The sequence below is a fragment of the Stomoxys calcitrans genome, chromosome 1 (assembly GCF_963082655.1).
Source record: "Stomoxys calcitrans chromosome 1, idStoCalc2.1, whole genome shotgun sequence".
NCBI lineage: Eukaryota > Metazoa > Arthropoda > Insecta > Diptera > Muscidae > Stomoxys > Stomoxys calcitrans.
The window spans coordinates 188605754-188630650 of record NC_081552.1 but is presented as its reverse complement, the minus strand read 5'-3'; the positions used below and the strand labels follow the sequence as shown (position 1 = coordinate 188630650).

Here is a 24897-nt window from a genome sequence, read left to right as displayed (position 1 = left end):
TATTATATAAAATGTAATTGAAAATTTTTTTTTTCAATTAAACAATAACGACCAAGACCCTTAATTGTTTTCTTTTTGTCAATCAATTCATTGAAAACAGCTGATTGTACAGACGGAAAACAGATGTTTTCATTGAATTGACGAAAGAATCGAATGAAAACAAGTAAAGCGTGCTAAGTTCGGCCGCGCCGAATCTTATATACCCTCTCCACCATGGATCGCATTGGTCAAGTTCTTTGAACTGTTTTTCAAATATAATGAGCTATATCAAGTAATTGACCGATATGGACCGTACTTGTCATGTCATACAAGTCATAGAAATATATCACCTCGAAAATTTCAGACAAAGCCAAATTGGGAGATCGGTTTTTACGACAGCTATATCGGGTTGTGAACCGATCATACTTGGCACAGTTGTTGGAAGTCATACCAAAACGACGTATGCAAAATTTCAGCCAAATTGGATAAGAATTGCGACGTTTAGGACTCAAGAAGTGAAATCAGGAGTTCGATTTATATGACAGCTATAACAGGATATGGAATGATTTAGAACATACTTCACATAGTTGGAATTCATACCAAAACGGTATGTGCAAAATTTCAACCACATTGGATAAGAATTGCGGCCTCTAGAAGATCAAGAATTCTAATCGGGAGATTGGTTTATATGGTAGCTATATGAGGTTATGGACTGATTTAGACCATACTTAGCATAGGTCATAAAGAAACACTTCACGCAAATTTTAGCTAAATCGGACTAGGATTTCGCCCTTTAAAAGCTCAAAAAGTGTTTATATGTCGGCTATAAATTAATTGGATATTTCGAAAATTTCAATAATTTTTTGAATTAATTAATTGTTATAAAAATGTATAAAAAATCAATTATTGTACCCACCACCGAAGGATGGGGGCATATTCATTTAGTCATTTCGTTTGCAACACATCGAAATGTCCATTTCCGAACCTATAAAGTATATATATTCTTGATCAGCGTAAAAATCTAAGACGATCTAGCCATGTCCGTACGTCTGACCGTCTGTCTGTTGAAATCACGCTACAGTCTTTGAAAATAGAGATATTGAGCTGAAACTTTGCACGTATTCTTTTTTTGTTCAAAGGTGGGCTACATCGGACTATATCTTGATAGGACCCATATAGACCGATCCGCCGATTTAAAGTCTTAGGCCCATAAAAGCCACATTTAATATCCGATTTTGCTGAAATTTGGGACAGTGAGTTGTATTAGGCCAGTCGACATTCTTCTTCAATTTGCCCCAGATCGGGCAAGATTTGTATATAAATAGCTGTCACAGATCGATCTCTCGATTAAGGGTCTTGGGTCCATAAAAGACACATGTATTGCCCGATTTTTGCCAAAATTTGGGACAGTGAGTTGTGTTAGACCCTTCCACATCCTTCTTCAATTTGGCTCAGATCGGTCCAGATTTGGATATAGCTGTCTTAAAGACCGGTCTCTCGATTTAAGGTCTTGGGCCCATAAAAGACGCCTTTATTGTCCGCTGTCGTCAAAATTTGGGACAGTGATTTGTGTTAGGACCTTCGACTTCCCTCTTCAATTTGGCCCGGATCGGTCCAGGTTTGGATATATCTGCCATATAGACCGATCTCTCGATTTAAAGTCTTGGCCCCTAAAAGGCGCATTTATAATTCGATTTCGCTGAAATTTGACATAGTGACTTATGTTAGACTTTTTGACATCCGTGTCGTATATATGGTTCAAATCGGTCTATATATTTGGATATGGCTACCAAAAAGACCAATATTTTGTTCTTCAAAATTCAAAACAATGTCTTGTACTTATAAGACCACTCAATATCCGTGTCGAATTTGGTGCAAATCGAACCATATTTGGATATAGCTGCTATGGGGGCATAAATTATGCATTTTTCACCGGATTATGACGAAAGGTGGTTTGCATATATATACCCGAGGTGGTGGGTATCCAAAGTTCGGCCAGGCCGATCTTAACACCTGTTTACTTGTTTTTAATTGAATATGCAATTTTTTGTAATTGAAAATTTATTCAATCACCTTTTAAGATTGATATTATCATTTTCGTGATTAAATTGGATCAATTAATGTTGTAACAGATTTTCATTTTTTTTCTGTGTAAGTTAAGCAAACGAAAGCAATCGTTTAAGTTACAAAGCCAGATTGTTGTCATAAATTCGAATAAAATTTATCGTTGCTACATGCCCCAATGGGCATCAATGGGCCAATCAATTCTTAACCCCAACCCAAATATCCCTGAAATCATTAGTGTTGGACAAATACAGTTTACATTTGGTGTTGTATAATATATTTTTCTCTTTTTTTTCTCAATATTTTTTCCCCAACAATTATATATGTATAAGAATTTTTAGGTTTGAAACCACAACTCTTTTTGTTTTCTTTTTTTTAAATGAAGTTTACATTTAATTTTAAAATTATGAGAAATAATGAAACTAAATGAAAAGTTATAAAAATCGCTGTTTTTAATTTACAAATATTTATAAATTTTACAAATCTAACATTATAAGGCCATATTTTACAAGAATTTAATATTTTTCAATTATTATTTTGTTTATTATTATTATTATTAATATAATTACTATTTTGTTTAGTTTGAAATCATTTGTTTGTTTGTTTGTTTGTTTGTGTGTGTGTGTGTTTTATTTAAGGTTTTATTAATAACAATATCGAAAAAAAATGAAGGTGTGTCAACGCTACTGCCTATGATACTACTAAGGAAGGATAGGGGAGACGAGAAACTAAAATCTAAAATTTATTAAAAAGACTTTTCAAAAGAAAGTCCTATTATGGAGGGGGGAAATGAAATAGAAAGGGCTAGTGAAACTAAAAGAAAAAATAAAAAAAAAATCCAATAATTAAAAAAAATATTGCTTTTACAAAATTAAAATTTTGTTTGCTTATATTGTTGCAGTTGTTTCGATATATAAAACAAAAAAAAATATATTTAATGAAACAAACAAAAACTTTACATATACATAGTATTCTTGTTACTGTTTGTTGTTGCAAATGGAAGCAATGATTGATTGATATTTGTTCATAATTTAAGAAAAAAAAAACGGAGAAAATGTGCAGCTTTATAAGATGGAAAAACAAACGTTTGGTTTTTTTTTGTTTTGATGAAAAAATAAAACAAATTTAACAAAATCAGGCGCTGATCTTTAAAGCAGAAAATAGTAGAAAATTATTTTATGTGTATGTATATAAGGTATGACAAGAACTGAAGATTGTATTATTGTTGTGTTATACGTTTAAAATATAAATAACAGTAGTAGTGGTAGTAGTAGAACATTATTTGCTTCTTTATACAGTGTATCCTAAAAATAATGCATCACTTAAGATATGCCTTATACAACATTTGGCTTCGACACGTCTCACGTTCTTGTTCCATAAAGAAAAGCATGTCACGTAAATTGACACGCTTGATACGTGGCCTTAATGGAGCCGGTGCTGTTCCCGACGGGCCTAAAACGTTCCCTGTACCAGAACCCTAAAATAGAGGCATAGCCATTAATTCACACCATCGCCCTTAGGCTGATCTTGATTTCAAAGTTGGAGCAAAACTTACCAAACCTGACCCCGTACCATCACCGTCTAGTTTTAGTTTTTTCCTAGGGCCAATAGCTTGTAAGGCAGTCATGTTGGCGTCTCTTTGTCTAAGTTCCTCCATTTCAGCACGTTGCATTTCCTTAGCCTTTAAAGAAAATGGCATAGAAAAAAATTATATAATAGCTGATAAAGAAATAAGTCGTTAAAATTTCTAAGAAAAAAAAATAATTTGGACATTGCTGATCTTCAATTTCTAAGAAATAAACAGAAATTCATTAAATTTGGATACCCCCTCCAACAAATACGTATGATTATTATCAAACCCACACATAGAGTATAATAGCTGACCGAAAATTACTTTTTGAAAATAGAGTGTTCTTTAAATATTTTGGAGCTGTTGCTTAGATAAAGACATTCATGGCCATGGGTCCTTGCTATTGTTGTTGCCACATTTTCACGTAGAGTTGGCGATCCTCGTCAAACTCCTGTAGGTGAGGAAGCTTGTTACGAAAGATAGAACACAATAAACTGCTACAACAACGTCGACATCAATCCTTGCTCTGTAGGAGTTGAGGCGGCAGCATCTGCCAGATCGTAATTGAGCTAGAACTACTCTGGTTTGCCGATGGAGGTCAATTTCTTCAGGTGCAACGGGAGACGGTCGTTCTCCAAGGACCTCATTCACCCGGTAGCTATTCACCGCATCTGCTACCGTGTCTGCATAAATGTTATCTGGACACGCTTGATCTAGAGGTTCTCTCTTGTAGCACTGAACATCACGCTCTAGATCATGTAGATCTACCTTAAGGCTTCTGGGCGGTGGATACCTATACACATCCAATGATGATATGGATGGTCTCTGAGATAACAGCCCAAAAGGTATTGCTTAGACAGCATGTAGTTACGTATTCGCACGGGTAGAATCTTTGTCTCCTGATGGAGGTGGTCCACATGAGAACTGAGGAGACAGACCGTCGCAGTTCGAAGGGCGGCATTCTGACAGATCTGAATATTATTCCACTGCGTATCACTGATCTGACGAGACCACACTTTTGATTTTATCGCAAATTGCTGTGGCATGTGGGGAGAAGAGCTGTGGGTAAGAGACGTCAAATGTGACGCCAAGTATTTTGTGACACTTGATGGCCAGGATCATTTCTCCATCGACCATCACTTTCAATATTCACCTCACGCGTATTTGTAGTGAACAATGTGGCTGAAGATTTGATGGTAGATATCTTCAGATCTCTTGCAGCGAAATATGAGGCAAATTCGTTGAGCTAGACGTTCAACCTATCGCAGATGTCATCAATGGGTCGGGGGCCTGATTGCATGATCGTACAATCGTCAGCATATGATACGATCTTAATGCCATCTGGGGGTGGAATGGAGGAAAGGTATTGCCCAGCCTTGGGAAACTACCGGCTTCACTCTACAGTGCTTCAACATTGCTGACCGTGTCGAATGCCTTCGATCGAATGCCTTCTGATTGAAGCCAAGTTAAATGTGTACGGTGATGGCATGCAAAGCAGTTGTTGTGCTATGCAGTCTTCCAAATCCACGCCGAAGCCCGGCGAATGGAAATGCTCCAACGAGGCTCGGGAGTAGTAGTGTCTCAAGCGTCTTGGGTATTGGTGAGAGAAGGGAGATCGGTCTGTACGACTCCCCCAAACTCGGGTCTTTTCCAGACTTCAGTAGCGGGATCACTCTGCCCATCTTCCAGACATCGGGAACTGTTCATAAGAGTGTTCCAAAGCAGATTGAGGACAGTAGTAAGGTACTCAACTGCAGGTAGATCCAGATTCTTCAGCATCAGTCTATCCGTCGGGGCCCAACGCCTTGGATGATTTGGCGCCACGGATGGCACTCGTAACTTCGCCCACGGTAAATTTGATGGCCGTCAATCGGCTCGGAGAACACGGAGATACGACGAATGCGATGCACAATAAATTGACGGTTGAACAACCTGGTGCATCTCTTCGGATCAGTCACAGTTTTATCGCCAAAAGTGGCTGAGATCCTGTCATCCCATTTACCGGGGTTCGAGAGTGACTTAATAGTAGACCCCAGCTTGACTAAACCGGTACCTAAGTTACATTGCTTTAAGTGTTCCAGCCACAAATTCCGATTATATTGGTGTACTCTTCGAACCCGGCCCAATCCGCCATCTTCTGATTGATAAACGTCCGGCGCTCAGAGGTTATGAAGTCGGGTGGTCGGTTGTTGTTGTTGTAGCCACATGCTCATGTGGAGGTGGCGATCCTCGTCAAGCTCCTGTAGATGAGCAAGCTCATTACGATTCAAAGGACCGATCGCTGCGGGAACACAGTAGCCATTGGTTATTTAAAGGCGTCAATAACTCGCCTAGTCATATCGAACATAATACACTCAGTGTTTGTGCAAGAGCCGTTGCCAACCGACTGATTGTCCGCGACTGCTGTTGCAGCTACTCCGTATGGAGCATTCCACTATCCGCAACCTTTGGACGCGCCCGGTAGCTCGCAGCTAAGCTTCTCGTGACAGATCGGACCTCAAAGTTCCAGTTTGTGTGGTGCACACAGGTATCCCATGTCCGGTGCACATAGCTATCCCGTGATGTCATCGAGTGTGACCTATTATGCACCATTTGTTTTTGTGGATATCGATTTTATTTGATTTACCGTGCTACTATTCCACGTAGGCGTCAACTATGTAGATAAGCTAGACTCAAAGCATAAGCCAGACTCTAAGGATAGGCTAGACTTCAGGGATTGGCCAGGCTCTGGGAATAGGCCATCACCGATGGCATCATGATTATGTTTTATGAAGAACGAATTTGGAAAGTACGAATTTGATTTTCGTCATAGTCATATCCAATTAGGCCAAATATGTATATACACACATACAAAATATAGTAGGTTTCTCACCCAAAAAAAAAAATGGTTTTCACCTTAAGCCTTCATCTCTTTCACTGAAATTTTTTTTAAATTAAGTTTTCCGTTGTATACTTACCCTCGCCTTCATTTTTGCTTGTTCGGGGTCTTCTATTTTCGAACGTGATTTTGCCGCACGCAACAACATTTCACGTTCCAGCTCTTCATGACGTTTTTGTTCAGCCTTATCTAATTCTTCTAAAAATTTTATTTGGCCCCGTACATCTTTTGTTACTTCATAGCGGGGATCCAACTAAAATGAAATTGAATGGGACAAACAAAGCAAATGAAGTAAAAAAAAACTTCTCAAATGGGTGTTCCCCCCCAGCTGTACCCCGTATGTACCTTAATAACATCAATTCGATGTTCCGCTATCACTGCAAGTTTTTCAACAATATTTTTCAGTCGCTCTTGACATGCATGAGATATTAGCACAGCTACATCTTGTGATGGTTCTTCGAGGCCTCGTTCCATTACCATGGCACGTATGCGTGCCTGTAGCGCGGGTAAATGGAGGAACACTTCATCTTTACACGAACGTATCTGTGTGCCGATGTTCTCGGTGCAGCCCAATATACGTTGCGTCTCTTCGGCCAAATTTACACCACCCATGGCGGCAACATCGTTGATGTCATCATCTCCATATGATGACATTGATATGGAAGGTTGTTGGAAAAATGAGGCAGCACTGGATGCCGCCGAAGTTGTATTGTTTAGCTTCGATTCATCGCGTTCCTTATCAGCTAGGTCTCTTTTCTTTTTCGCCGCTGCCTTGCTGGCGGAGGCATTGGATGTTTTGGCAGGAGCTTTGTTAGCTTGAGTGGGTGTTGACGGCGCCGCTATAATGGTGGTGATACCTCCACTGCTCTTCATATTCTCCGTTTTGATTTCGGTCTTTATGTGATCCAAGGACGACGACGCATTTGTGCTTATCAGAGAGTGCGTTGAGTTCAACTGTAATTGCTGTTGAGCCAACACGGCTGGTGGTAATTGCACGGTGGGTAGTGAGGGTATCGGTAGGCCAGACACACTGCATATCGAATTGCTAGCTACAGAGTTAATGGTGGAGAGGATCGACGCTGAAGATGATAGGTTCGACCCCGTTGGAACATTGTTGGAGATGGCAGCCAATGATGGTGGTTGTGATGAAATGGCAGGAGAAGACGATGATATCGCTTTGATTTGAGTTTGTCCCACTTTAACATGCGTTATACCAGGACTTGCTGTGGCAGTCGTTGTGTTTTTCGCTTTCGGTGCACGTATTTGAACTGTGGCGGGACGATTCATTTGCGTTGCTGTGGGAGCCCGTATTTGAACGATATTCTAATGGCATCGAACGAAAAGAGAGGAAAGTTACTTGGCAAACCCTAAATTCATATCTAAATTTAAACTTACCGCATGTGTGGATTGTGTTTGTAACTGCGCTGTGGTGGTTTGCTGTGACATGGGTCCTCGTATTTGAGTATTTATTAAACGCGGTCCATTTGCGGGTCCCTGTATACGTATACCACCGGCAGGCTGCTTCGTTATGGTCGTATGACCTATAGGTCTAGGAGCTGAGGCAGGTGATATCATACGCACTTGTGTCTGTCCAATGGTGGTTGTTTGATTTTGACTAATGGGACGGATCTGTGCTTGGATTTTCTTCAAGTAACAAAGGGGTGAAAAATTAAATTATCACAGGATTTTGTTAAATAATGATTATCTCAAACTTACCGGCAATTGTTGTTGTATAGTAATGCCGCCCACAACATGTTGCGGAGGTGGTTTAATGCCTTCTATAACCAATTCTTTAGTAAACAGCGCCTGCCGCAGCAATGGTAGACTTTTCTATAGGAAGGATCAAATAATAAATCATAGTAATGCCTTTCAGAAAATAGTTTCTGGATAAAATAAATAAAAATAAATAAAAATAATAAAAATAAAATAGATAAAAATGCTTCAAGTCCTTAAAAAACCGAGAGATTTTTTGACTTCATAGGAATAGCATTTATGCTGACGGGTCTTATATGAATGAAGGCCTAGAGCAGAAGTTTTTATAGAGTTCTTAGACATACCAGCTCCTGTGTTGTTGTTGTAGCAGTTGCAGTGCATTGTACACCGAGGCGGCAGCCCTTGCCGATGTAGGATTCCATCGGGTCAATCCGGTACGTACAACCGGCTGCCATGGGATTGAGCGTATCGGTACCCCGCTCCCATATAAACCGATCTCCCGATTTGACTTCTTGAGCCCCTGGAAGCCTAAATTTTCATCCGATTTGGCTGAAATTTTGCGCATACGGTCCAAATCGTTCCAGAACCTGATATAGCTCCCATATAAACCTATCTCCAGATTTGACTTTCTGAGCCCCTGGAAAACGCAATTTTTGTCCGATATGGTACGGTTCGAATCGGTCAAGAATATGATATAGCTCCCATATAAACCGATCTCCCGTTTTGACTTTTTGAGCCCTTACAAGGCGGGGTTTTTATCCGATTTGGCCGAAATTAGCATATAGTATTCTGCTATGACTCTCATCAACTGCGCAAAGTACAGTCCAATTCGGTCTATAACTAGATATAGCTCCAATATTTTAGCAGAATCCATTGTGGTGGGTTCCCAAGATTCGGCCCGGCCGAACTTAGCATGCTTTTACTTGTTTTCTTTAGGGCGATTTTCTTAGAGGAAAAACAACGCCATTGGGGATATTTGGGGAAATTTTTATGAAATTTTGGGGCTCTGTCTCAAAAATATCTGGCACCCGAGCATAGGTTAGCATGTCCGCCTATGACGGCCACCTATCATAGAGCTTAAAACTTTAATCGGAGTGCAATCATTAATATGAGAGAAGTATGCCCTGTTCCTTAATGGAATGTTCATGAGAAATTTAGTATTATCATTGAGAAGTCTACTTGCTGAGCAATTTTTTCTTGAAATACACTGGCGTGCACATACTTTCTGTATACTTTTGTACTTTCTTACTTTTCATGATCAACACGATAGAAGTTGCTAGAAATCGAAATTACTAGAAGCGTGCGCTTCAAGTCAACTCAAACTACCCTTTTCCGATATTGTAACAGTTTGATTGGCAGAGTCGTATTCCAGACAAAGCTCAATTTAGTATTCTAATTTTTCTGAAATGCCACCGAGAGCCTTCTTAAATAGTAAAACAGTAAGGAAGGACAAAAGTCGGGCGGTGCCGACTGTATAATACCCTACACCTACAATGTACACTAGTACAATGTGGGAGCTATATCCAATTCTGAACCAATTTTTATGAACCTCGGCGAGCAAATATGTTCAAACTGTAATAACTACGGTTGACAAATGACAACATTATTGCAAATTGCTCAAAATCTGACACGAACATACATATGGGAGCTATATCTAAATCTGAACCGATTTCGAGCAAACTTTTCAGATAATGTGGTAGTCGTCGAGGAAAGCGTTGTGCAAAATTTTGGCAAGATTAGTCAAACAATGTGCTTGCACTAGCTCTTGGGGTGAAAATCTTTCGATATACATATATAATATATATCTAAATCTGGGTCCAATTTCTATGAAATTCACCAGTAATATCGCGAGTCGTACGAAAATCCTTCCTGCAAAATTTCGAAAGAATCCATTTAAAACTGAGCACTTTCTTGCAATATTTCTCAAAATCGGACGAGGATATATATGGGAGCTATGCCTAAATCTGAAACGATTTCGAGCAAACTTCTCAGATACTGTGGCAGACGTCGAGGAAAGCGTTTTACAAAATTTTTGCAAGATGGATCAATAAATGCGCTTGCTGTGACTCCAGAAGATAAAATCGGGCGATATATATATATATATATGAGAGCTATATATAAATCTGAACTGATTTCCATGAAATTCACCAGTAATGTCGAGAGTCAGAAAAAAATCCTTCCTGCCAAATTTTTAAAGAATCGGTTTACAAAAGACCATTTTATTGCAATATTACTGTAAATCGAACGAACATATATATGGGAGCTACATCTAAATCTGAACTGATTTCGAGCAAACTTCTCACATACTGTGACAGTCGTCGAGCAAAGCGTTGTACGAAGTTTTGGGAAGATTGGTCAATAAATGCTTGCAGTGGCTCTAGGCCGATTTCCATGAAATTCACCAGTAATGTCGAGAGTCAAAAGAAAAATTTTTTTTTTTGACAAATTTTGAGAGAATCGGTTTACAAAAGACCATTTTATTGCAATATTACTGCAAAACGGACGAACTATATCTAAATCTGAACCGATTTTTTCCAATTTCAATAGGCTTCATCTCTAGGCCGAAAATCAAGCCTGTACCAAATTTTAAGACGATCGGATGAAAACTGCGACCCATTCTTTGTCCACAAATTAACGTGGACAGACAGACGGACATAGCTAAATCGAATCAGAAAGTGATTCTGAGTCGATCGATATACTTATCAATGGGTCTATCTCTCTTCCTTTTGGGTGTTACAAACAAATTCACTAAGTTATAATACCCTGTACCACAGTAGTGGTTTAGGGTATAAACACTTATCACAATTATCGCAATAATGCTTCAATTTTCAGCGCGCCTGAGAACATTAGTTACAGGACGATATCTACGGGAAACCTGAATACCATAGAAAAGATTTGATCTAACTTACCTTTAGAAATCCTATCAGACATGGCTGAGGGCTGGCATTCAGCAGTCTCTCAAGGCGATCACAAAACTCTTCCGGTTCCACATTTGCATTTACCAGCTCCTGTATTAGATTCCGAACATTTTTCTCCACCGGCTTGGGCTCTCGCGTCGACAGATCAATTAGGTTGGCTAAAAATTTTCGACATTTTTCTTTGGTATTACCCTGAGCCGCTGCACTTTGGGGCGTTGTGGTGGTTGTTGTCACAGATGTCGCTCCGCTGCTTACACTATTCGTACTATTGACGACATTGTTCATGGTCGAGTTGGTGTTACCATGTTGCTGATTCTGCGAATGCTGTTGCTGGAGGTGGCCTGATGTTGTCTGATGCGCTGGTATTGTCTGTATTTGAGTTATTTGAGGTTGACTTTGTAGATGTTGAGTCTGCGTATGGAATTGCTGTTGCTGTTGTGATTGTTGTTGGTGGTGTTGTTGCTGATGTTGCATAGATGTAACAACATTCGTCGTTGTTTGCTGCTGATGACTTTGCAGCGACGATATGTTCGCCTGCGACGTATACACATGAGTGGGCTGCGAATTGGAGTTTGCCACCGAATTGACCACAATATTGTTGGCGGTTGAGGTATTTGATATCGACTGCACAAAAAATAGAACATTTTAATGTAATCACAAACTGCTAAGCAGAGCGGCTTTGTTGCTTCAAACGATTTACGATGAATATGAATCCTTCTTATACGCAAAAAGGTACTACTACAAACATATGTACATACAGACGGAATATGCTCTATATATATATACATATGATTACAAAATAAAAATTGCATTGCTTGGCTTACATTCTCATTTTTTTGATATTTTTTATACAAGCATCATTAATTAATACAAAATTAAAATGTTTTTCTTTAAAAGCAACCCAAAAGCAATACTACAGCACAGCAAATATACATTGGCGTAATGCAAAACAGAAATAGAAATTATGTGTAATTTAAATGAAATTGGTAAACTATAGTCAATTTTACGCTGCAAAACAACAACTTTTTTTAAGAACAAAAAAAGTAAATTTCTAAAAGAATAAAATTAAAAACAACCATCTAAGTGAAACAGTTAAAACAAAATGTAAAAGTAATAAAAATTCAAAAACCGCTTTTGTTTTTTCAAAATGGAAATAAATCACATAAAAAGGCATAAAGCTAAACTTTAAGAGTATTTGTCGGAAAGAACTATCGAAATCGTCTAAAAAAATAAAGTCAAGGCAGTGGCACGCTACTTTTTAGCGTGCCCACTACCATAGGATGGGCTATATTGTACATAAGTTGGTCATTCCATTTGCAAAACTTTCCAACAGCATAACTTAGATGGTGGGCACTGTGTTACAATGAAATTATACCTCCATCTTCACGAACGACACCAAGATGAAGTAGTGAACTGGGGCCGAATTACCGCGGAAATGAATTATGTATTTCTTTATGGAACTAACGGGAATTTATACAAAAGTTGACAATAAAATCTGTATAAAACTGGTATAACATCCATTAAATACGAGATGAAATTGTATGCGGTACGAACTCGCTCTGGATCACTTATGCGTTAATTTGGTCCCTGATTTGGAGGTCTTTCTTTTATTATATCACAATGTCCTTGAGGCTTTTGAAAATATCCACGAACTTTCTGGCAGTGGCCGTAACCATGACCACAATCAAAATTCTGGAGAGAAATATTCCATTCTTGAAACTCATGAATAATGCGGGTAGCATGGCAACACTCCACATATTGAATTCATAGACAAAGAGTAGAGATGGGCTATGGGTAAATAGCCAAAAGGTATTTACCCGGTAAATTGGGTAGATACCCGGGCATTTACCCATTTATACCCAAAAGCTGGGTATATATCATGTTGCAGATATCATGGGTATAAAAACATTTTCCAAACAATTTTTGATGATTTCGTATTATTTGTATATAAACCTGATCTTTTGATCTCATAAAATCGGATTTTAGTTATATATAGCCGCTATATAGACCGATCGCCAGACTTGAAAGTCTTGAGGCAATAAATTGGCAATTTTTCATCCGATTTCGATGAAATTTGGCGCAGTGAGTTCTGGTAGTTTAGTTCATTTCTGTGAAGTGCGGTTCTGATCGGGCTATATTTGGATATAGCTTCCCTTAGACTGACCACCCCATCTCTCGATATAGGGTATTGTGGCCATAAAAGAAGATCCATTTATTATCCGAATTCGATGAAATTTGGCAGTGTGTTCTGCTAGACCCGTACCCATTCCTGTCAAATGTGGCACAGATCGGACCATATTTGAATATAGCTGCCACATATACCGATCTTCCGATATTGTATAATGAGCCAATAAAAGAGCATTTTTCACCCTATTTCGATGAAATTTGCTACACCGAGTTCCGGAACCCCTCTAAACCTTTTTGTTGAATATTGCCCAGATCGGACCATATTTGGATAAAGCTGCCATATAGACCGATCTCCCAAAATAGAGTATTGAGCTTATAAAACGAGCATTTTTCATCCGATTTTGATGAAATATGAAACAGTGCATTTTAGCACCCCTCTAAACCCTTTTGTTGAATATCGTCCAGATTGGGCCATATAGGGAATGTGGACCAGCCAATCTACACAATATTCTATACAATACTCCGTATTGGGAGAACCAAATATGGTCCGACCTGGACGATATTCAACAAACAAGTGTAGAGGTCTTTCAAATTGCACAGTTTCAAATTTCATCCAAACCGAAAGAAAAATGCTCCTTTTATGGGCTCAATACTCTATATCGGGAGATCGGTCTCTATGGCACCTATATCCAAATGTGTTTCGATGTGGACGATATTCAACAAACAGGTTTAAAGGTCTATCAAAACTCACTGTTTCAAATTTCATCAAAATTGGATAAAAAATGCTCCTTTTATGGGCTCGATATTCTATATCGGGAGATCGGTCTATATATATCAGCTATATCCAAATATGAACCGATCTGTACCACATTTGACAAGAATAGGTACGGATCTACCAGAACACACTGTGACAGATTTCATCGAATTCTGGTAATAAATGGATCGGCTATATAAAACTAAAATCCGACTTTATGAGATCAGAAGGTCAGGTTTATATACAAAGAGTACGCAATCATCAAAAATTGTTTCGAAAATATTTTATACCCACGATATCTGCAAAATTATAAATACCCCAAAAAAGGTTTTAATTGGGTATTTATCCAATAAATACCCAAGCGTTAGGAATTTATCCGTTAGAAACCCATCTCTAACAATGAGTTTAGAGTACATTGAATAATTGAAAAAGTTCAAAGCACATGACATAAAGCTGACATTGGTACCTGGACGAAACAATATTCCAGGAATGAGAAAATAGACGAATGCGCTTGGAAATGCTCAGTCTCGACTAGTGAATCACTTCTCAAATGCTTAATCGCGCCCCAAATTGGCCCTTCAAAAAGAAGTGTCGAAACATTTCGAATCTTAGGCCTGACTTCAACCAAAAGAGACTAACGAATTACTTCCAATCGATAAATCTCTGAGTACAGTTTAAGTACTCACAGCAGGACACTGAGTGATAGACCTTATAGAGAACCTCATAAAGATTACTGTGGAAGCCGCGTTCTTGATGAGGATGATACGACCAAGTACATGATTTCTTCAGGTGCCTGCCAAAGGCAAAAAACCTGCCTGTGAAAGCAACTTTTCTTTGATGCAGGAAGCTTCCTCAAATATATCGACAATACAGAATGATTAATACAGAGGGCACAGGCACAATCACGGAGTCGACACTTGTGTGGGTGCAGATCTATGCTCCTACGGTGAGGCATATCTATTATAGAGGCCCGTATAATGATTACTGTGAAAGCCGCTTTCTTGATGAGGATGATACGACCGTAACGATTTCTTCAGGTGCCTTCCAAAACTTAAAAAGTCTGCCTGTGAAAGCAATTCTTCTTTGATACAGGAAGCTTTCTCAAATATATCGACAATACAGAATGATTCCCACAGAGAGCGCAGGCACACTCACGGAGCCGACACATGTGTGGGTGCAGATCTATGCCCGTACGGGGAGGCATATCTATGCAGATAAATGTGCGCTCCCTAATGCTCATTTCTCTTCCCCTTATCTAGGGTATCACTAAGGACTAAAATTGACCTCCGAATATAATATTGTTAATATATTAGACCCGTCGATACCGATGTCAAATACGTCCATTTAACCTCTGTCAGTTGTACACAGACTTGTTCCAAAAAAATGCTTGTAGCGTTTTTTGGCTTTAAGATTTTTTGTCCAGGCTTGTTTACTTTGGGGCCTGATGTCACATACTGCCTGCTATGTTGCAAAGGGCATGATCAAGTGCCAATAGGACTCCTTGAGGTAATTTTCAGCAGCTGCGTTTTGATTGGTTTTCATCCAAAGCCTGCGCAATACCATTCATTTCTGATTTCAAGACACACTAACAATCATGGAGTATTTCAAGAACTGAACATTTCGTTTAAAAATACAACATTGTATGAGACAATTGAGAACTGAGTAACACAGATAAACAAAAGGCCTTTGGCTTTTATTCCAAAGCCGGGAAACTAAACCACTCCCACGGCCAATTAATATCTCGTCATTCATATTAAAGGCGAGAACATCAAAAAAAATGTTCAGCGGTGATCATCCTATCCTAGTGATGGCAACACTTGTAAGGTATTCACCTTAGGTAATCAGCCGTGTAAACTTCTCTTAACTTGTATCGTGCAGCAATCATTGATATGAGAGAATTATCCCTGCTGTTTTTCAATAGAATATTCATGGGCAATTTTCCATTTGTCTTAAAACCCCTGGACAGACTTCTTTTTTACTTTTTATTTATTAAGCGTCAGCCTGTTTGAACTAAGGGTGGGTAGGTTGACTTCGAGGATAAGAAACTTTATTTTGGTGGCCTTCTTCGACTGAGAAGGGGCTTTGAATAACATAAAGTTGGGAGGTAATTGCATACCTCTCTGGTGGACATGAGGATCCCTGATAAACTGAGTTGATACGATGCCGAAAGCCAGAATTATCAACGCACCGCCAGCGGAAGGCTCAATTAGGACAATTGTGACAAGTGGAACACCGCAAAGGTGGGTGATTTATGTCCCCTGACCATAAGTCGTTGTCTACGCGGATAACGTTGTCATCATGCTTTATGACCTATTTATCTATACCGTTACAGACCATGTTCAGGGGCATGGTGAGGAAACTGTCAGAATGGGGGAAGGTCAAATGGTTAAGTCGTTGTTTACGTGGATAACGTTGTCATCATGGTGAATGGCCAATTTATCTCTGCCATTACAGACCATGTTCAGGGGCATGGTGAGGAAGCTGTCAGAATGGCGGAAGGTCAGTGAGATAGGCATACGTCCAAAAAAAGACTGAACTGGTTCTTTTAAAAAGGGAAACGTAAGCTTGCCGTTTTCGGCGGACCTGTTCTGGATGGGGTTGTGTTGCCGCTTTCACCAAGACCAAGTACCTAAACGTATCTCTTGACAAAAAATTGATATGGAAAAGAAAGGGTCAGAAGAGCAATAAATGCGCTCTACTCCTATCGCAATGAGATAGGAAGGAGTTGGATGGTAAAATGCATGTTAACGGCGGTTGTGTGGTCGATTCTCACTGATAGCTGTTGTTCATCGTCAAGCTGCTATAGGTGAGCAAATTTGCTCCGGTCCATTGGATTGATCGCCGCGAAAATGTTATGGCCATTGGTTATTTAAAAGCACCAATCACTCGCCTTGCCATTTCCAGCATCATAGGCACTCAGTATTTAAGCAAGAGCCGGTGTCTCTCGGACTCGGTCGTTGTAACAGTGTATTGTTGTTGTTGTAGTAGTGTGTTATACACCGAGGCGGCAGCCCCTACCGATGAAGGATTCAATCGGGTCAATCCGGTACCTACAACCGGCTGCGTCCTCTCTCTGAGACTATCAATTCCGCTGTTTTTCCGCGACTGCAATTACAGTTATCCGCAATCTGTGATTTTTTGATTTAGTGTTTCCCAAACATCCCATTTCGGAACAAATTAGAAGGAAACGAACTTCTCACAATATCAACTGAGTGCTGCCCGATTCAAATTTAAACTCAATGATAAGGGGACCTCCTTTTTTATGCCGAGTCCGAACGTCGTGTCACTGAATAGTGACACCTCTTGGTGTCACTATTCAGCTGTCCATGGCAGCCGGTTGTGCGTACCGGATTGACCCGATGGAAATTTTCATCGGCAAGGGTTGCCGCCTCAGTGTACAATACACTGCTACAACAACAACCTCTTGGTTGAGAATTTGTACATGGCTGAAATACTCACAAATGTTGCCAGCATTTGATGAGGAGAAAACCACCGCTGAAAAACCCGGGTGTTTGGGCACGATATGGGGGCATGCTAACCTATGCACCACGGTGGCTCCCAACCCGCAAACTGTGAAAGCGCCCGGTAGCTTCCAGCTAAGCTTCTCGTGATAACGTTGAACACTACACAGATCGGAGCTCAAAGTCCCAGCCCGTGTGGTGCTCATAGTTATCTCGTACCGGATCACTGATGTTTATCTAGTATAGCATCAGGCTCTGAACAACTGTGTCTTCGCAGGAAGACTGAGAGCGTACTGGGTGCCATATTAGTGATAATCTCTGGAGCTAGAGACAGCGCACCGAGGAAAATGTCGAAGACCGTGCAAGGGTTATGGTAGTGTAGCATAGTCAACACCCTGCGACCGAGGGGACTTTCATCCTGGGGCCAAGAAAGCATAACCTTTTACTAGACAGCGCAACGTCAGATCTCTGACGCCGAGCTGGAACAGTGAGAGGCGGAGTGTTGCAATGGCTGTGATGACGAGCAGGATTTGAAGACGATCAAGCACCTCCCGTATAGTTGCCACGCAATTGCATGAAGTAGACATAAGATTATAGGTGAACATTTCTTTAGGGCCTGGATTTTCTCAATCGGGTGGATTTTTTCTGTTCTCCTGTTTGCCTTCGTTTTTGCCTTGTGCTTTGATTCCCATCCATTCTCTTTTTCGTTTTACAAATGAGCACTGGCTGATAAATCTTTGGCTTAAAATAAAAAGGGCCTAACTCGATTTTTTTTAAATTGCGTTTTTTGTTTATCTTGGAAGACCTTGCCTCCAAATTTCTGGTGGATACAATTGCAAATAACACATTTATAACAATTTCAAAAAAGGTCTAAGTCAAGTTTTTCCTTTTCATGTAAAGTACCAAAAAATCGAGTTAGGCTGTTTTTACATTAAGCCATTGATATTTAGATTAGGTACGGTTATGGTTACAGACTATTTTCTAAACAGAAACCAGAGTGATGACAAACCAGTCCTCTGGTGGGAATCAAATCCATGCCAACAGGGCTACCGGGCCCATTGATATTAAGATTAGGTACGGTTAGGGTGGCAGTCTATTTTCTAAACAGACTCACTTAGACTATTTTAGTTCATTATGAAACCATAATAACTACAAACCAGTCTTCTGGTGGGAATTGAATCCATGATCCCCGCTCTGTTAATCCATGCACATTACCAACTGGGCTACTAGGGCGACACCCTGGAAAAAAAAAGCTTGTCCCCAAAGAAGTGTCGCCTTGCTGCACGTCGTTAGAACTCCCCTATGAAAAGGAGGTCTCTCATAATTTTGCTTAAACTTGAATCAGACATGTCTCCTTGATACGGGAGAAGTTTCACCGCTGTTACCTAATGGAAAAACCTGATGTAGCTTCCATATAAACCGATCCGACTTCCTTAGTCCCTAGAAGGAGCAAATCTTATACGATTTAGCTGGAATTTGCATAATGAATTTATATTATGGTAGCTGATACAGTTCCCTTATTGAGAACGTAGAAATGACAACTCTTAACCGACTAACCAAAAAACTTGATAAATGCAATCTATGGTGGAATGTTTACATATATGAATCGGCCAATGCCGAACTTTGCTACAAAAGACTATTATTTCAAGCTATCTAAAAAAAAGCAAACGAAAAACCAAAAACACCAATTACTTCAGCGCCAATTTGGATATTTAAACCATCGTAAAGCCCAACAAATAAAAAAACAAATATCAAATTGTTCTCCTCTGTAATTCGTTAAACATTCCAAATCAAGTTTAAACAAAATAATTTAATGAGAGAAATCATTTTTTTTTTAATGAATTCATTGGAAACATTGGCAATTCGCATGAAAATGCATTCATTTAAGGCGCAAGTCTTTCTCTGAGAGCAACATAAGAAATGCACAAATGAAGGAAAACTAGGAAAACAATGCCATAACATTTTTGTTTAAAACAAACAAAATTCATTCATAGTAAACAACGAAATACATATGTAGATCTCAATAACTCGTATTCATTCCAAGGGAATTGAATACATTACGAGAGAGAGAGAGTGAGAGAGACTTATATAGATAGAGAGACAAAGAGAGAAACGGAATTATAGTCGGGTGAAAGGACAATTACATTTTGTTTAATCTGTTTCAACGTAGCCGATGCCTGTTGCTGATGTTGTTTTTTTACTTGTTGTTGTTGTTGCGGTTGCGATTGCTGTTGTTGTTGCTGTTGGTTTTGGTGGTGGTGATGGTGATGGGTGGTTGTTGTGGTAGTGGAGGTGGAGGTGGATGATCTTACAATCGTTTTACGTAGTGCTAAAGGTGGACCTGTGAATCTACTTACAGCAGCTGGAACAGTTTGCAAGCGTATTTGTGTTGGGTTTGTGGAATTAGTGCCAATTGTTTGTGTCACCGGGCCCGATGTAGCAGTCCCTACGCGCAACAATTGAAATCCATTCTCAGTTTTCAAAATGAGTGCAGGCGTTTGCCCCGGGGTTAGTGTACTTAATGTTATCTACGGAAAAAATTCACAAAAAAAAAATAGAAAAAAGTAGAAGAAATCAAAGGAGGGCATTTTTTTAGGATATATATATGATTTTCAGGATATATTTATATGTATGCATGTATGTAGATTAATCTCAAGAAATGCCATTAATAGAATTGGGAAATAATTCAAGTTTGAAATTCAAATGAAAACAATTTACCATTCATTCCGTATTTAGTAGTGGTTTAGGGTATTGGCTAATTATGAATTCTGGGAAAATTTTGTATTTTTTTTTTTTATTCTTATATGAAAGTTATTACGATGCATTGTAGAAATTTAAATACGCATTTTGGATTAGCACACATTTGCTCAGAGCACTCTTAGAAAACATTTTCTCTACTTACCGCTGGACTTTGTGGACGCGTCCCCACCATATGGGGTCCTCCAATGACCACTCTTCCCATTGTATTCCCTTGGACATTCTTTGGTTGTTGTTGAGAAGCAGGAGGACGCATACCGACTACTACACCAGCTGGTAGCATGGAATTAATTATAGGTTGACCACCCTATTTTTGGGAAATAATAATAAAATGGTTATCACAATGAGCTTTAAATTAAATTCTTAATATAAAAATTTTTGATGTAAGTAATTGTAATTGTAAATAATTATGATACTTTGCTAATGCTACTTTGGGATAGACACAATTCTACTACAGCAGCATGCAATAGGCTTTTTAATCATTTCATATGCTGTTCAAAAATTCCACCTTGCCGTAAAAATGATGAAAATTTAAAAAAATCACACTTGACACAATACTTTTAGTGAATATTCGCCTCATCTTAAAGAAAATGGAAATGCAAAACTAGCCAGAAGTATGAAATTAAAACGGTTGACATAACTGGTGTAGAATTTTGTGAAGTTTTGTAGAGTAGATGGATAATCATTTCAATCCAAAACAGCAATTCCACTACTTTACCAAAACAGGGTAATTCTCTGCTCCGAGAGAACTGAAATTGCTTTTCTAGGCAAACACCAAGGAGAATGTGGTGTCAATACACTGTTCACATTATATTGGGTTGTCCAAAAAGTAATTGCGGATTTTTCATATAGTCGGCGTTGGCAAATTTTTTCACAGCTTGTGACTCTGTATTTGCATTCTTTCTTCTGTCCGTTATCAGCTGTTACTTTTAGCTTGCTTTAGAAAAAAGTGTAAAAAAGTATATTTGATTAAAGTTCATTCTAAGTCTTATTAAAAATGCATTTACTTTCTTTTAAAAAATCCGCAATTACTTTTTGGGCAACCCAATATACATTAGCTTTCGCTCAATCGCGAGAAGCACGTCTGTCATTCTATATCTTACCGCAACCGATGAAAACCACCAAAGTGTTATGCGATCTGAGATGAGGACATCTTTCTGAAAGTTGATTTAATGAATAACATCGCGATGGAACACGAATATGTTGTGCGTGGGGCTTTTCTTGATAGGTTAAAACCGCAAGTGTTTCTCAGGCAAACACTTTTTGACCCGTAATTCGTTACATGTAGCCTCCACCGAAAAAGTTGAGGGTATGTGCTGTGAAATACGATTGGCAAAGTCTTCGTACAAGCGTACCGCTCTATATTTGGTATTTCGAATGTTTTAGCCTTTCTGAACAAATTTTCACTTTTTGTCATACTGTACCAGGAATTTCCTGCCAACAAAATTTTTCAATTTCGGACCAAGTTTTGGTATAGCCGCCAGGCCTTTTTTCTTTGTTGTGTTGAATGTAACTTGGCAATTCGGATTCTATAGAGCAGAAACCTTGGGTTCTCCGGCGATAGAAATTATTCACAGGGAATATACGGGACTACGATTGGCATAGCCTCCATACAACGATCTTCAGTCGCTGGTTTCCGCCTTAAAGTCGAACAAGGCACCTTGTGAATAAAGTACTGGCACACATCATCAACGAACTATTGTACATCAAATCAAAATTTTTCCTAGGTAACAAACACGCTTAACTATATCTCGAAAATATTCCTGAGCAAAGTCAAAGTATGGCCCAGTTTATGGAAAAAGGTATTTACTTCGCCATTGTAGCACAGAGGTTAGCATGTCCGTCTATGACGCTGAACGCCTGGATTAGGAGGGTTTTCCCCTCCTAATTCTGGCCACATTTGTGAGGCACTATGCCATGAAAAACTTCTCTCCAAAGAGGTGTCGCACTGCGGCACGCCGTTCGGACTCGGTTATAAAAAGGATGCCCCTTATCATTGATATGTGCGAAGTTTGCCCATGTTCCTTAGTGAAACATTCATGGGCAAAATTTGCAATTTTACTTCGCCCTAGGGTAACTGTATCCTCAAACTCAAAAAACAAGACAATTAGTGGGTCCAGTCGAATGCTAAGAAAATGCGAAATAGATATAAGGATTTATAATAGAACTTTCTGTTTTCTGCTCGCCATGGGTATCAAGAACTAAAATATAACTCAATGTTCAAAAGTTCGAATAAAACTCAGATTGACATTCTAATAAATGGAGTGATCAGTCTATATGGCAGCTATATCGAAACATTCGACACAAAAGCACGATGGACCCAATGACCAGTTTCAGGCGCAAAAAATCCATTTTTGAACTAGTCCATATTGAACCGAGGTGGCAACTCTGTATTTAGAAATCATCTGTTAAAGTTGTCGTTAGTGTGGTGTTTAATTGTTTGGTTTTTTTAACCAAATTATGGAAAATAAACATTTGGATGCCGAAACAAAGTTTAAAGTGTATTATAATGAAATATAAGAAAAAATTACAGAAATTTGCTAAATTGTTGTTGTAGACAACAATTTTGTGTGTTGGAGTATGTCGTCTTTGGTATGTAGTTTACGTAACCATTGGCCGCCTAGATCGTGCGATTTAAAGCCTTTAGAACTTTTTTGTGGGGCTATATTAAAGCTCATTTCTATGCAGACAAACGCGCTTCACTTGACGAGACAACATTGATGCACTTATTCGTGAGGTACCGGCCGAAATGTTGAAAAGAGTATGACAAAATTTGACTTAACGGATGGACCATTTGAGGCGCAGTCACGGTCAACATTTGCATGAAATAATCTTCAACAATTTTTGAAAAACTTTCCTATAGCTCTTAAAATGCAACCTTTATATATACTGTTTGAAAAGTTATTTTGTAAGCTTTAATGTTTCATGTTTTCATGTTTCAACTGCACTAATTTGTCGTTAATAGGAAAATTCGGTAAATATTTAGATATGCCTCTCGATCCGTGTGGATTTCTTGAGCTCCGACAGGGCGCAATTATTATTCGAATTGACTAAAATGACTGACTTCTCCTATGAGCGCCAACATTCACACAAAGTATGGTTCAAATCGGATTATAAACTGACACAGTTCCCATATAAACTAATCTCCCGATCACACTTCTTGAGCCTTTAGATGGCGAAATTCTTATTCATTTATTTATACGACGATTTCTGATATTACCTCAAGTATGGCCTGAACCGATCAATAACATGATATAGCTCCCATTTAAATCGATGCCGGATTTGACTTTAAGAAGTCAAAACGAGAGATACACCAAGTATGGTTCCAATCGTTCAATAACCTGACATAATTCCCATATAAATTAATTTCCTGATCACATATCTTGAGCCCCTAAATGGCGCATTTGTTATCCAACTTAGCTGAAATTTTGCACGACGATTTGTGATATTACCTCAAGCCAAGTATGGCGTAAATCGATCAATAACTTGATATAGCTTCCATATAAATCGATGCTGGATTTGACTACAAGAAGTCAAATCCATTATATAAGGAGCTACAATCCTTTGAGAAGCAATAAAATAAACAAATTTTCTCATATATGTGCACGTAGTTTTCCAGTTTTTAGGGAACACACCCCAGAGGCCTTTCTACGATTCAAATCACGGGGGAACTTTGCCACGCCGAAAACCTTCAAACTGGCACCTGACACGTGTCATGATAATATGGGTGTCAAATGAAAGGTCTTTGGTAGAGTACAATCTAATAACCCAAAGATGGGGAAAAGTTTCTGGGGGCCACCTCCTTCTCCAAAAAAACAAGTGGTTTGGTTTAATAGGAACAATATAAGGATCAAAACAGGATCAAATTTGAAGCGTATAAATAACGTGGAAACTTCCCCATGTCAAAAACCTTCAAACTGACATCTAACTCGTGTCACGATAATATGGCTCTCAATTGAAAGATCTTTGCTGGAGTACGATCCAAAAACAAAGATGGGGACAAGTTTCTGGGAGACGCTTCCATCCACCCAGACGGATATGTGGTTCGATCGGAAAAATATAAGGCTCAAAAGAAACGTCTTTGGAAGAAGAGTACTAGCCGGATAACATATGGGACCTGGGGTATGGGGGTCCCACCACTCCCAAAACAAACCCCAAAAAAAAACTTACTCGTTAGGGACAAAGTGAGGTTCAAATGAAAGTCTTTTGGTGTATAGTAGAAATCTAACATCCATACAGATTTAACTTTCAAACGTGGGGAAGAATAAAGAAATGTGTTCATAAAATGTTGCATCCAATATGGTCCTTTATAAGCTACTAGCCGAACCGGGCCCGCTCCGCTGAGCCTTCTTTAACTCTCACATATCTTTTTAGGGTGGCGCACTCCGCCTTGTGTGAGAAATTTGCTACTGCTCGGTTCCTGGTGTTTTTAAAAATTAGTGTAATGAGAACTGCTTTTAAGGGGAGGGATGGCACCTCAGACATTTCGACTTAAATATGAATATCAAATTAGTTTTCTACTCTCAAATACCCTTCATTTGAGTCCCATATTGTCATGATCGTCAAATAAACCTATTTTAAGGGCTTTTGGGGCTGGGGCGGCCCCCCAGGTAACTGGACCCAACTTTTATTATGAAATTCGTATTCTCCTCTTGAATACCTTTCATTTGAATTCC

At 39.1% G+C, this 24897-nt stretch overlaps 1 protein-coding gene across 7 annotated transcripts in view; it reads right to left on the bottom strand.

The window, feature by feature from the left end:
* Positions 1–2518: 2518 nt before the first annotated feature.
* The window catches only part of LOC106090822 (transcription initiation factor TFIID subunit 4), a 38831-nt gene continuing 16452 nt past the window's right edge, over positions 2519–24897 (bottom strand). For 5 of the 7 annotated variants that reach the window (XM_013257144.2, XM_013257148.2, XM_013257142.2 and 2 more), the window contains 9 exons: positions 20367–20528; positions 19822–19992; positions 11114–11746; positions 8208–8321; positions 7887–8135; positions 6837–7814; positions 6571–6744; positions 3599–3724; positions 2522–3520 (listed from right to left, as the gene is read on the bottom strand). In XM_013257144.2, coding sequence (XP_013112598.2) covers positions 3362–3520; positions 3599–3724; positions 6571–6744; positions 6837–7814; positions 7887–8135; positions 8208–8321; positions 11114–11746; positions 19822–19992; positions 20367–20528 — 2766 coding nt within the window. In that variant the 3' untranslated portion in view covers positions 2522–3361. Of the gene's footprint in view, positions 3521–3598; positions 3725–6570; positions 6745–6836; positions 7815–7886; positions 8136–8207; positions 8322–11113; positions 11747–19602; positions 19993–20366; positions 20529–24897 lie in introns of all 7 variants that reach the window. The other 2 variants (XM_059364159.1, XM_013257146.2) reach the window with 2 other exon arrangements.